This window comes from Narcine bancroftii, chromosome 8 (assembly GCF_036971445.1).
Source record: "Narcine bancroftii isolate sNarBan1 chromosome 8, sNarBan1.hap1, whole genome shotgun sequence".
Classification (NCBI taxonomy): domain Eukaryota; kingdom Metazoa; phylum Chordata; class Chondrichthyes; order Torpediniformes; family Narcinidae; genus Narcine; species Narcine bancroftii.
Window position 1 is genome coordinate 155,888,787 of NC_091476.1, and position 14,907 is coordinate 155,903,693.

General features: G+C 41.8%; 1 protein-coding gene across 3 annotated transcripts in view; it reads right to left on the reverse strand.

Moving 5' to 3' along the window:
- The window catches only part of LOC138741434 (E3 ubiquitin-protein ligase RNF19B-like), a 100,682-nt gene that overhangs the window by 32,893 nt on the left and 52,882 nt on the right, over positions 1–14,907 (reverse strand). The window contains exons 1-3 of one of the 3 annotated variants that reach the window (XM_069895529.1): positions 11,406–11,650; positions 10,859–11,317; positions 3,389–3,690 (exon numbers count right to left, since the gene is read on the reverse strand). In XM_069895529.1, the coding sequence (XP_069751630.1) occupies positions 3,389–3,690; positions 10,859–11,095 (539 nt within the window). In that variant the 5' untranslated portion in view covers positions 11,096–11,317; positions 11,406–11,650. Of the gene's footprint in view, positions 1–3,388; positions 3,691–10,858; positions 11,318–11,405; positions 11,653–14,907 lie in introns of those variants that run through there. The other 2 variants (XM_069895531.1, XM_069895530.1) reach the window with 2 other exon arrangements.

A 14,907-nucleotide genomic window follows, 5' to 3' on the forward strand; every position in this document is an offset into this window, starting at 1 on the left:
AGGATGGCCAGCCTTTACTGGAAAGGGAGGATTCCTGAATGGTTTATTTTCTGGCAGGCAGTAGCCAAATCCTGTACTCATTGGGGAAGGAGACACTCTGCAGGCACCTCGGTTACTTAAGATGACAAATGCTTCCTGCCTTTGCAGCATTGCTGTCAGTTCACACATTTGGTCAAACACAAAAGTCTGCAGACACCGTGAATGAAGTAAAAACACAACACTGGAGAAACTCAGTAGGTCAAACAGTGTGCTTTATATAGCAAAGATAAAGATACAGGCAGGTGCCTGCCTAAATTTTCTTCACACCTTGATGAAGGGCTCAAGCCTTAAAAGTTCATTATGCATCTTTATCTTATAAAGTACACTGTTTGACCTGCTGAGTTTCTCCAGCATTTTGTTTTTAGTTCACACATTCAACAAGTTTGGCCACTAATTTTTTGCAACTCGATTCGTGCAAGACTAAGTAATGGTATCAAAACTCCAGCACGATTAAGGCACAATGTGCTTTGATTGCAAGTATTATTAATCCCCACACCAGACAGCAATCTTTCTCAGGACAAGAAAATACTGTGCAAAATTAATCACTTAAGATATGGCGTACTCCTAGTAAAAAGGCCTCTGTAGTCACATCAAGGTGTATGGAAACAACCTATATAATTATCATTTAATAGATATTTGACATTATCCAAAACTGTCAAAATCACAATCTGTGACTCTTTAAAAATATTTGAAAAATAATTGGAAACTATGTTCTACACATTGGTCTCTCACTGTAAATTAGAGGTTTTGAGATTCTTTACAATTACCCCTCTTTTACATGAATTACCCCAGTTTAGAAATTAGTTTCTAGTTTGGCATCACTGTAGATTTTTTGAAAATTCTTTACATTTGCTAAGCCACTCGGATTAATGCAATTGCCCAGTTATTCTCATACCCCATTTACGTTTGTCCTTCTTTGTGTGTCTTTGAATAATACTTCAGTTAACATAAATGAGTTGGCAGAGGTGACCTATCTCAACACAACTGCACGAGTTGGATGTGGCACACAAGATTTGCTGTACTCCAGTCACTGTCACAAGTCCTTTCCTCTGCGCTATTCAAAGACTGTACTAGGAAACATTCTTGAAGTGTTTATGTGCATCCAAATGTGGTCTAATGCTTTATGCAAGTTGCGTGCGAAAATAAGACACATCAATTTTAAATCAACTTTGTGGATTAGCCATCCAAGAAAAAGCTATTAGCTTGAAGATTAGTGCATTTTCAACAAATAACATTACATTTACAGTACCATATTCAGGCAGTGACAAAGGTAAAAATAATACAATTATAAATTCTACCAGTCTGAATGGCACAACAATGTCATCCAACAACAACAATCAAGCTCCATCTTTCATTTCCAAGAAAGGAAACTCCAGCTTTGGCAGTGTTTGAGAGCCTTCTCAAATAACATAACATATATATAACATAACAATTACAGCACGGAAACAGGCCATTAGGCCCTTCTAGTCCGCACTGAACCAAACACCCCTTTCTAGTCCCACCTCCCTGCACAATGCCCATAATCCTCCATCTAAATTATTTTGATTTTTTTTTTAAAAAGCATCATTACCAGCCCTTTCGGCCCACCAGCTCGTGCCGCCCAATTACAACCTACAATCCCAGTACATATTGAAGGGTGGGAGGAAACCAGAGCACCCGGAGGAAACCAATACAGTCACAGGGAGAACATACAGAATCCTTAGAGAGAGCACCCAATTCGAATCTGGGTTGCTGGTGATGTAACAGTGTTGCACTAACCTCTACGCTAAACGTGCTGCCTCTTACATTAACTGTGCCAGTTATTGCTTGGTTTCTACCATTCATTGGGAACTCTTCGATACATCGACGTCCCACCCACCAAAGAGCAAAGTGGGGGTTGGGGGGGGGGGGGGGAAAGAAAGAGGGAATAATATTTTAAATTGGAAAGATAAAATGTAGTCAAACCAGAACCCATCCTCCTCTAAAACTGGAAGTGGGCAGGTTAAATAATATAGGAGCTGACACACTCAATTCTGCTCTGGATCCTAGTGTGTGACACTCAGGATGGCCAGCCTTTACTGGAAAGGGAGGAATCCTGAATGGTTTATTTTCTGACAGGCAGTAGCCAAGAAGTGGCAGGATTGTTTCCACCTCCGCTAACCCTCACCAAACATCCTCCCCAGCAACAGGCTCCTCACCCACACACCAGTCCATTACCCCACACCCCCCACCCCCACCACAATCATGGATCTTGCCGGCCGCCACCACCACAGAACAGGGGTGGCACAGTCGGCATGGCGGCTCGCACAACGCCTTTACAGCGCCAGAGATCAGGACTGCACTGGAGTTCAAACCCTGCACTGTGTGAAAGGAGTTTGCACGTTCTCCCCGTGCCTGCGTGGGTTTTCTCCGGCTCCAGTTTCAAAACCTACCGGAGGCATAGGCTAATTGGGGGTGAATGGCCTGTTACCGTGCTGTATGTCTAAATAAAAATAAACAATCTCTTCCTGTCCTGCCTCAATTCCGTCCATTTTCTCCTCCATCTGCTGGTCCTGCATCCCTTCCAAAGTGTTTATGCTGCTCCCTTCAGCCACCCCTCATGACAGCAAATTCCACCTTCTCAACTCCTCAGCTGAAGAAAACACTTGTGAATTCTGGATTACTTGATAACTGTCCCATCTGAATGTTAATGCTTGCCGCAGGTAGAAATGTCTTTTTTCATCTCACTCTACCTTACGAAGAACTCTCTCCATTTTAAAAACCTCCATCCCGGTCTTCTTTTCTCAAGAGATAAAAGCCTCAGTCTATTTGCCCTTTCAGATATGCTGACTCCTATATTGCCGATACTTGCTGCACAATCTCCAAAAAGGTTTACATTCTCATATGATAACCAAAACTGTCCGCTGTATCCCAAGCGGGAAACGAAAATTCATATAGGTTCAGCGTAACTTCAGCTTTTCAGTTCTCTCTCTCGAACAGTGGTTTTCAAACATTTTCTTCCCACTCACATGCCACCTTACTAATCACAGAGCACCTATGGCATTAGAGATTACTTAAGGTGGTTTGTGAGTGGAAATAAAAAGTTTGAAAACCACTGCTGTAGAATAAACCCTAGAATGCAGTTTTCTTACTTCATGGCCTTAATTACCTGAGGCATTAGCTTTAGTGATTGGTTTATTTTGTACCCCAAGTTCCCGTTGCTCCTCTTCCCAGCTAGATTTGCACTTTCCAAATAATATGTGTGATCTCCCTGTTCTTCCTGCCAAATACCGGACTCCTATTTACATCTACCCCTCTGGCATGCCCTACTTTGGTCAAGAAATAAGACCAAGATTACATCACAAGGTTTTTCAAAAGTGAATCGACATACCCACAGTCTGGTGCTGGACACCATCGACAGTCGGGGTCTGAAGCCAAGTACCGGCGTAACATAAATTCTTCATACTTCTCCATCAGGGCCTTGTCATTCAGGATCATTCGTATATCGTGTGGGTTCAGTCGTTCTGAGCATTCAGGGCAACTAATGTTCACGCGGCTCTCCGTTATTTCAATCCTCAGATACTGGCGCAAACAGTCAAGGCAGGAACGGTGGTGACATGTCATAATCTTGGGCACATTCTCAAATGGATGGCGTACCAAGCAAAGTGGACATTCCAGAAAACCAGACGATGCCTTGAAGAAGAAGAAGAATAAAGCATTGGATTAAGATCAAAACCACTTCGGCTAACTAATTTTCCTGGATGCCTTAATTAGTGAATAGTCTGGTCAAAGTGGAATTGAGCCAATAGAGCAGGAGGATTCTAGATTTGAAGCATCTTGTTTGATTGAATTCAATGTGGCGCTAGAATTATTAATGAAGCAGCTGTCTTAGGTAGGTGAAGTACATTTGGACAGTTTCTTGAGAGGACGAGGGTACTAATGACGCCTTCTGTGTAGTTTAATATCAGATGCCAGACTGGGCTATGGCATGTCCCCATTCTCACGGCCAACCAGCTCAATGTATGCATGCCCACACACTAAGGAAGGCCACTTAAAACAACAAATCAGTGGTAGATGGCATTCAAGACTTCATACTCAAGTATAGAGGATAACTAAAATCAGAGAGGATTTACTTGAGGATTATTTGATAAAAATGTCTAAATAAATCGAGTTTAACTGCAGAGGAACTAAATGTAATACTTCCAGGCATTTATGGCCAAGTTATAAGTAAATTTAGAAACCAACATGACCGGCACAACTCTGACCTCAAATTCAGAAATTTCTACACTACCCCAATCATGGTCCAACCTGTGCTACGTAACCTTAAATGTTACCCTACCATGAAATATTCATCAACAGTTTTAAGCAGCTCACATGAGATGACCAATCCTATAATTACGTTCTTTTTTATTATTAGTAACAACACTAAAAGTTGCTGCCTGTTGGAACTATTAATATGCATTTTTAAAATAATGGACATCAAGTGTTCAGATTCATCTTGTTCCATTCAGCTGCGAAAGGTATTTGCATAGATGTATGGACTGGCCAGTCCAAACCTCCCTGACTTTCCCTAACCCCTCCCTTGGCTCCTCCCCAGACTTTCCCTCTCTTGCTTCTGTACCTGGAACCTGGCCAACTTGTGTATCAGTAATGCTCGGGTTTTTGGTAATTAAAGCTGTTTAATCACTCCATCATGTTGATGTGGTTATTGTGTGCTCCACATTTTAATCACCAAAACAAAAGCCATGGAAACTCAACATACAAGACAAAGGCAACAGCAATCAGGAAGATGCCCGGTCACCCAGCCCACAGATGGTGGAGTCGACCCAACCATGTGGTGCAGTAGTGGTCGCATCCCTGGGGTCTGCAGTGGGTAATGAGAGAAGGGCTGATCATTTTCACGATTGAACCCAGGGAACGGAGGAACAACAGGGGCCTTGCCCAGCGCCTCGGAAGTCGAAGAGGATCCCGAGACCACCGAACAGGCTGAACCTGTGATGGACACTATGAACTATGTATATACGTAATAAAGTACGTGCTCCGTGTCGCCACATCACCCCACTGGGTTTTATCTCAAAGAAGTGGTGAATGGCATTTGCATAGATGTATGGACTGACCAGTCCGAACCTCCCCCTGACTTCCCTAACCCCTCCCTTGGCTCCTCCCAAGATTTCCCAATAAAGGCTGACGTGCCCAGACTTTCCCCCTCTTGCTCCTGTACCCGGAACCTGGCCAAGTCGTGTATCAGTAATGCTCAGGTGTTTGGTAATTAAAGCTGTTTAATCACTCCATCATGTCGATGTGGTTATTGTGTGCTCCACAGTGCGTTACATTCCTCTTTGATCCTATAATTCATAGTCTTAATAATATTGGGAGATCTGATAGTCATTTATTGACATTAAATTGTTCCAACTCACCATTACCTTGATCACCTTCCTTTGCTCCATCACTGTTGGACTTCACTTGCTTTAGTCTCACGTTCAATGGCAACCTCCCTAAATCGTCTGAACTTTCAAACCCACCCTGATCCAGATCACTGAAAAATCTTTGCATCCTCCATTCTATTCTTTCTCAGAATGGAATATGTTTTCTTAGTGGCATATGCACTTGTTGAGAAAATGTCTTTAATCCCAAAGTATTACATCAAAGCAAATTGTTGGTAATGTAAACTTCAGTGGACAGGTTAAAAACATTTTAAGACTTTTAAGAGCACAACGTCACGGAAATTATATCTCTGTTCATTGTGAGCTTGTGGTTAGGGAAAATGATGGTGGTAGATGGTTGAGCTAAATCTAAAATTTCAGCACATGAAATCTTTGTCCAGCAAATTTCCAAAAAAAAAGGCTCCTGATGGAACTCTCGGGTCATGCAGCAACTTGGAGAGAGGGATGACGAATGTTTAAAGCCACCACGCATACTGCTCGACTTAACGATTTGGTCAGCAGTTTGATTTGGGTCCAGATTACAGATCTGGAGTCACTGTAAAGAATGAAGTGCGTTTAACCTGAAATCTGCATCCATTGGGAGTATGTTCCATGAACACATTTCTATAAGTTAGCTACAAAGGATAAATGCTTACCTTTACAGTATTTACATTTTATTAATTTATGGGTTTTTTTCAAAGCTGTGAACTATTTTTTTTTCTTGGAAGTACTTTTCCCCAATTTGATTTTCATATTGAAGCTTCTGTTGCAATGGACTGAATACTGATTTTTTAAAATCTCAGACAAAATATAGAGTTGAAACTGGAAAAGCAAGAAAGATCGAATGTAATTACGTTGAAATAGATACCCTATGACAGGACAAACTTGACGGGCCGGATGGCCCTACTGCTCCTACTTGTGCTCTTAAAAGAACGATTAAACAGTTTCTTTTTGATACACATGATAAAAACTAACGTTAAAGGAGTCACAGGTTCCAGAACATAATTAGTCTTACTGACTGACACAATGTTTTGATTATATAGTATTTCATCTGATTGCAAACTGGAAACAGCAAACCATCTTCTTTCACAGTCAAACCATCTTCTTTCACAGTCAAACCATCTTCTTTCACAGTGAATCTGAACTGTGCTGGGAAACAGGCCAAACCAGTTTAGTTGCAACTCCTCCATCTGTCTCAAGTTCAGCACTAAAGTGTCATAAAAAGAGCTGGATAATTTTCAAAAATGTAAGTTGCATTGAACCAAACTGCTATTGCTTAAACCAATTTAAATATCACTGAATTAATCTTCCAAAATAATTGCAACATCGAGGAAGTAACACCTGAAGGGGTTACCTGGAGATCTTGAAGATTAGTTGTCTATGACTTCTGAAATTAAAAACAAAATGTTTACCAATGCCATATTGTTAACACCCAATAATCCCCACTCTTCCGATTTTATGCCAATCCCATTCATTTAATTCTCAACACCAGTGATCTCTTGCAAATTAGAAAGAGCTCGGAGATTTTTTAAAAAAAAATCAGGGAGTAATAATGCCCAAAATCTTTCAAATAATAAATATTTTTGAAGCATCATTTACCTCAAGCTGTGATTTCCTGCAAAAGAATTTCATGCCTGGATTCTCTAAATGAATCCCCCCTACCATAGTGAAAGCTTCCAAAGTATTAAACTTTGAATCATCATCTCTTATGAACGCAGACTGGCAACAAGCACTAACTTGCATAAAACTACTGAAGGTTACGTTATCTGGCATGCCCCTTACTGCTGACATGACATTGAATGGGAGAAAAATACGATGCTAATTTTCAAAACAATCTACGTCAAAATTACAGGCATTTCAAAACATTTCATCTTGTGGGATTTATTGTGATCAGTGCAATTAGTTACTAACCGTGGAATCGACCAAAATCATTTCCTAAATCAATCTTCCAATAAACAAACTCTATGCAGCTTAGAAGAATGTGAGGTTCTTAAAGAGGCAGAGAATGGAAAAATCAAAAAGGTGAGACTGCTGCAGAGAACGTGGTTAACTAGCATATGGAAAGAGTGCAGGACGAGAACAACAGGAATTTGTCGGAATGACTACTAACAGTCCACCTGCTGTTTATCAAATTGAACATTTGTGGTACGGAATTTTTAAAAATCCTCAATTACTTCTAGCAGTTCTGATGGTTGGGTAGCAAGATACCATTTTTGTTATGAATTCTGAAGGAAACAAAAGACATTCTTTCAAATAACAACACTGATTTAAAAATAGATTCAACGTTTTAAAAAAACTGCATTCAATTTACTAAATTCACAATCCTGGTCAATGTATTATTAAACAACTGAATTAAAGCATTCTTTTAGCTTGTGGCAAGAATGCACCCAACTAAATTCGAGATTCAGTCATCTTTATTGGTTGTTATTTTCTTCAATGATTTTATCTACTGCATTATCCTCCTGCTACCTTACAAATTTCAGCACTGGTTGCCCGATTGTCATGGGTGCGGTTACAGTGTTCTCAACCCTGGGCAAAAAAGGCATTTGCCAATTTGATTAACGGAGGCAGCAACAAAAAAAATAATTAATGAAACGGGACTTTAAACAATTCAAAAATTTGAATATGGGTTTCAGAATGCATTGACCCCAATTCACTTTCTTTTTCTCAACGCTGTCGGACTTCTTGATCTGTCCAGCTTCCCGTAACTCAGAGATCAATAAATCATTGCTCAGGTAATCCCAGGGCCAATTACAAGTACAGACACATTTGTAACAGGGTTCTCTGAACTGCAACGTATCAAAGGTAACCAACTGGATCCCTTGATAACTGCAAGAAAGATTTTGTAGTGCAAGTCTTATTAGCTTTTGTAGATTTACATCATAATTTCAATGCCAGTTCACTTTATTGCCTTCTTCACTGAACCCAGATAGTTATTGGTTCTAAGAACTGGAATACAAATCAAAACTACAAAGACATACGAGAGCAGCACAAAAGACCATTGCAATTTTGGATATGGCAAGTTGTAGATCTGCTCTCAAAATGTGTACAAAATGTTACAACTTGCATTCCTTGCCCTAACAATCACTTAGCCTCAAATGAAATAACCAAAACAGATAATCAGGTCATTAACATGTCATTATTTAGAAATCTTGCTATCTGCAATATGACTGATATGTTTTCTATGGTCAATGTATTCCATAGGCTTGTATCACCTATATATTTTGGTAATTTGAATAATGGATTGTACAAAGAGGGTGAAGGGGAGGGGAGGCAAAAAAGCAAGAGAGGAGAGAGAGAGAGGCAAAGAGAGATGGGAAGGGAATCTCAGAGGCAGGAAAGGGAAAGAAATTAATCAAGAACTTAAGAAGTTGCTGTTTATTTATGATGAAATAAAAAAATTCAAAACATACTTTTCTCAAAATGGTAAAATATTAAATCCCATAATCTCTCATGAAAAGAATTTAAACACAGTCAATTGTTTTTGTCACAAGGTGGCACATCAATGGAATGTGATCCATAAAGCATAATGAAAAATGAGTATTTACATTATTCACTTTTAAACCAGGTTTCAAAAGGTTGAGGGCCATGGAGTATGAAATTATCTAAGAGGCCTTTTTAGAATTCTGAAAGCATGTGACAAAACTGATCCAAATGTAACATTAAATTACAGCGGGAAAACATTATGGGAAAAGAATAATATAAAATTGAACAGAGTGGCCTATAAAATAGGCTGTGAAATATGAAAGTCTGTGGACGCTGTGACTGTAGTAAAAACACACAGAAATGCTGGAGGAACTCGGTTGGTCTCGCAGAGTCCATAGGAGGTAAAGGTATACTACCGACGTTTCGGGCCTGAGCCCTTCTTCAAGATATAAGCAAAAAGCAGACATGCAAGACTATGCTGCATGTGTGGTTGAAGGACTCCTGTGGGAAACTGCCTTAATGGCTTTTCTCCTCAAAAAAAAATTATATGCAAACCATTCAGACATAAAAGGTACAATTCTCCGGAGGTTTAATGCCTGCAAATGAAATTATGGCTGTCATGTGTGATTATACTCTATTTGCAAGATTACTAGCTTTTGATTATATTTAGCGTGGGATTATCACACGTTTTTGTGAACAAACTTCAAAAGATACATGTGCAAATGAGTTAACAGAAATCTGAAACATACAATGACAAAAGGTCACTCGACATTTTTTCAATGCTTCTTTGTTGAGTGACTTGCCTTTTTCTTTAAAAATAGTAAAAGTTGCTCATTCACGCTTGAATTTACCCAATTCACAAATTTGGAGTTGAGGCAGCTTGGAATGTTATCCTCGAATTTCAGTACATCAGTTGTCAGATTTTGGCAACCATTAAAATCAAGCATCTAACATTGCAAACCTTGTCACTGGGGTACCAAACTCCTTTCAAGAAATTACAATGAGCAGCAGATTGTAGCTGTCATTTATCCTTTGACAGTTTAACCAAAGCATATGACAGCCCGAAATATTCTGTATTTCCTTTTGGTCATTATTTTGCCTCAGCCATCAGAGTGTCTGGCCATTCACCAAAAGGGGCATCTTCTACTTACATTTTACAACAACGTAATGTAATAATGAGAGGCTACCAGGTGAACATCGTTACTGGTCTGGGCTACCAGGTGAACATCGTTACTGGTCTGGGCTACCAGGTGAACATCGTTACTGGTCTGGGCTACCAGGTGAACATCGTTACTGGTCTGGGCTACCAGGTGAACATCGTTACTGGTCTGGGCTACCAGGTGAACATCGTTACTGGTCTGGGCTACCAGGTGAACATCGTTACTGGTCTGGGCTACCAGGTGAACATCGTTACTGGTCTGGGCTACCAGGTGAACATCGTTACTGGTCTGGGCTACCAGGTGAACATCGTTACTGGTCTGGGCTACCAGGTGAACATCGTTACTGGTCTGGGCTACCAGGTGAACATCGTTACTGGTCTGGGCTACCAGGTGAACATCGTTACTGGTCTGGGCTACCAGGTGAACATCGTTACTGGTCTGGGCTACCAGGTGAACATCGTTACTGGTCTGGGCTACCAGGTGAACATCGTTACTGGTCTGGGCTACCAGGTGAACATCGTTACTGGTCTGGGCTACCAGGTGAACATCGTTACTGGTCTGGGCTACCAGGTGAACATCGTTACTGGTCTGGGCTACCAGGTGAACATCGTTACTGGTCTGGGCTACCAGGTGAACATCGTTACTGGTCTGGGCTACCAGGTCTGGTGCCATCGTTGGCTATTTCACTGCGAATCTGTTCTGCGTGTTATTTAAGTCACAAATGCATGATTTGAAGTTTCTAATTCCCAAATTAACTTCGGATTTGATCCCAGCTTTTAAATAACAAACTGACAAGTAAAGGGTGTAAACACACGACCACAAGTTACATTGAATGGTAGTTAAGACTCCAACCTTCTTCTCGGACTCCGTGGAGGTCAGGGTGGTCCTGCTGTCGGACAGGTGCAGTTCCTTCTCCCTCTCTGCCACCTCTACATGGACGCTCTCGATGCTGGAAACAGACACTTCCTGCTTCGGCTTTGCTTTGGATTTGCCATGAAACATACTATGGAAAAAAATCCTCCTCCTTTTTGCAGGACACTTGGGACTTGGGGCTGCATTCGCCGGGGACCGGGGGGGATCCGAACGCATGGTCTGTCCTTTCGCAGGCGGCTTCCAATCTGGCTTTGCTGGGGTTCTATCCCCCCACCCCCCGCCCGGTCCACGCGGGACAGGGGTGGCGGCCGCAGAGGTTCTGACCCCACACCTTAGATGGAAAGAGCCCCTCCAGCAGACTCCCCTCTGCCTCTCTCATTCCGCGGGGCCTCCGCAATTGGTGTCATCTCTCCCTCGCTGCCTGGTCGAGGCTGCAACCTGAAACAAGAGGAAATGAGCCCGTCAGTGTTTGTGACTTGTGTCATCAGAGCATGGTCCAGAAAGGTGCCTCCCCTCCTGCTCTCACCCCCGTGTTAACCACGTGGAGGTTGCAATCTGCGACATGGTCAACAACGCGTGTATTTCAGACCCTGTTTGCCCTCATTGGGATAACATTGCAGTCGAAGAGGAAAATCTGCAGGCATCGTGGTGGAAGTAGAAGCACAAGGCTGGAGAAACTCAGCAGGTCAAACAGTGGCCTCGACGTAGCAGAGAGAAAGATACATCTCCTCGATGAAGGGCTCATGATCTTTGCTCATTACTGCTGAGTTTCTCCAGCTTTCAACTGTTAGACCTGCTGAGTTTCTCCAGCCCTGTCTTTTTCTTAACTTTCATAATACAGCAGACAGCTGCAGCTTTGCTTTTATCTCATGAGAGACAACCCCTTGACCAGCCCACTCCCGTTGGGGGAAATATCTCTTTTACAGTTTGGTCTGAGCCTCACACAGATGTTTGTCATTCACTTTGGCTTTTTTGTCCTGAAGCAGTTTAACCCTTGCACCACCAAAAGTGCAAATTGAACCAGAGAAATTCTGCGGTTAAATCAGGTTTCACCTTTTAGATTTATTATATTCGTCCTGTGGATTCATCTGGAAAGAGAAAAAAAAAACTTTTTCCCTCACCGCTCCAAACTCCCCCACATCAGAGGTTGCTCATCCCTGATCTCCCCAAGTGTCTCTCTCAGCTTACCTGTGCCCAACTGAGATTAAGAGCCAGGTTCATGAAATTCCAGCACTTGTCACTAAAATGCTGCAAAACTGCTCCTTTCGTTTATTTGTACATTTGGAACATTTAGTTTTCATATTTCAGAGAACAGAGTTACAGGGAAAGGTTTAACAGGTTAGGATTTTATCAGAATTTATTGTCATGAAATAAAGTGTTTTGCAGCAACATCACCGGGCAAACATTCATATTATGAACCATCTTACAACAATAATATATTAAAAAAACGAAATAGTCGTGCACAAAAAGTTAGGCAGTGTCTTTGGTTCATTGATTATTCAGGAATCTGATGGCAGCGGGGAAGAAGCTGTCCTTGTGCCGCTGAGAGCTCATCTTAAGGTTCCTGTATCTCCTTCCCAGAATGAGGAGGGCATAGCCCAGTTGGTGGGGTCTTTGAAGACAGAGGCTGTTTTTTTAAAGAAACTGCCTCATGAAGATGTCCTCGATGGAGTGAAGTCTGGTGCCTGTGATGTCGCAGACTCTGAGTTAATAACCCTCTGGATCTTGTTCTTGTCCTGAGATATGGCATCTCCATACCAGACAGTGATGCAACCAGCTAGAAATTTTCGAGTTTTTGGTGACATTCCGAATCTCCTCAAACACCTCACAAAGTACAGCCGTTGGAGAGCCTTCTTCATGATTACAACAACATGGAGACACCAGGACAGATCCTTCGAAATGCTGACATCCTAGGAATTTGAAGTTTTTGACCCTCTCCACTAAGCCCTCATATTCCTCTGACTCTCTCCTGAAGTCCTCAATCATCTCCTTGGTCTTACTAACATTGAGTACAAGGTTGTTGATGTGACACCACTCCTGTACACATCCACATTGCCGTTTGTGATTCTACTGACAAATGTGGCGTCATTGGAAAACTTGTAGATGGCATTCAAATTGGCACAGATATGGGTGTATACTGAGGAGAGCAGTGGGCTAAGTGCACTGGGGTGCACCTGCGTTGATAATCAGTGAAGAGGAGATATTGCATCTAATTCATACTGACTAGTCTTTTATTCCCTGGAGAGTAGAAAAATGAGGGGAGATTTAATAGAGGTATTTAAATTATGAGGGGGATAGACAGAGTAAATGTAGATAGGCTTTTTCCACTGGAGGTAGATGAGATACAAACCAGAGAACATGGGTTAAGGGTGAAAAGGGAAAAGTTTAAGAACTTCTTCACACAGAGTGGTGAGAGTGTGGAATGAGCTGAAGTGCTCAATTTTACTTTTAAAAAGAACTTGGACAGGTCCATGGATGGGAGAGGTATGGAGGGTGACAGATTGGGTGCAGGTCAGTGGGACCAGGCAGAATAATAGTTCAGCACAGACTAGAAGGGCCAAAGGGCCTGTTTCTGTGTTGTAATGTTCAATGATGCTATTCAAAAATACTTCTTTCATAAATGATCGCAGAAGCACACCTCCACCCCCCAACTCACAAAATGAAAAGGCTTCTCGTATCTGGATGAAACAGTTGCTATTGCATATTTTCGAACTGCTCCACTTGTGAACAGAGGGTGGGTTTTCCTTGCAACCATACCAAGACTTAAAGGGAGATGCTGTGAAGAAGCAGAGAGAGAAAGCAGCACTGAACATGACACATCTTGTTTGTAGAACACAATTGCCCCCTTGCCTTCCAGGGGCCAATGCTTAGGTGGCTATTAATAGAGCAAAATATGATTGAAGGTAACTGTACTGAAACAGTTAGGGTTTACAAACTGAATTGTCAGGTTATCTACCCATGTACAGGCCAATTGGTGGGTAGAATTCTTTAAAAACTGCATGGTTGGATTGCCGACCCTTGCAGACGTTCTGTGTAAGCTGCTACTGCTCAATTTGTAATCAATAGATGGCTGCCCAGGTAGAACATAATGTCAGTCCGTGCGTGTCATCAGTGGCACATTGGTGTGGGGTTTGAGTGTGGAGAGGTGAGCAGCTCAGGGTGGGTCACTGTGATAATCAGCGTGTCCATAAAGTGAATATAGATCAGTTTTGGTGACTTCCGGCGGGTGCGTGGCGCGTCACACACCCACCTCAGCAAAGGGGCGGGATCGCTCTTAAATTGGCCGGTCGCCATTCAACTGGCCAACTTAGAGCCCAGTGTGTAAGGGGCTGCAGGGGCCCACTATATGGGTAGGAAACATGGGTCCTGAGCAGCCCCAGGTTGTAACCCATGGGGCTTTACAAACCTCCAGGGAAAAGACAAGCATGGAAACAAATTAAAATAACAAGAAGGTGAATAAGAAAGACCCATTTGTCCAAGCTGAGGGGTCAACTATAAGGAGATATAGATTTATTTTAAAGAATGAGGGGGAAATTGATGAAATCTTTTTAATCCAAAGGACGTTGTGGTCTGGAGCTCACAACCTGTAAAGATTGTGGGAGGCAGAAACTGTGCATTTAACATGTAACTGCATGAATATTTGAGGTATAACCAACAAAGCTGCATACTCAACCAGATTAAAATGTATCGATCCAGTTTCTGTCTGGCAAAAGCTAAATGGCCTCTTTACTGTGATGGATTGTATGAACGGACTTATTTCAATTTTGTAGGTGAGAATGCAAAATGTTGCTTATTCCCTCAAATGTGATAGAAGTAAAAAGACAATGCTGGAGAAACACCACAGATCAAACAATATACTTCATAGAGGAAAGATAAAATACATAGCCAATGTTTCGGGCTTAAGCCCTTCATCAAGCAAAATATAAGCCTCTTTTACACTTGCATCCCACTAAATTGGCCGTTCGATGTCCTGGAATAGGAGTGGCATTTTTCCTGTTCACACTTGACCACTCTTATTTGGAACACTG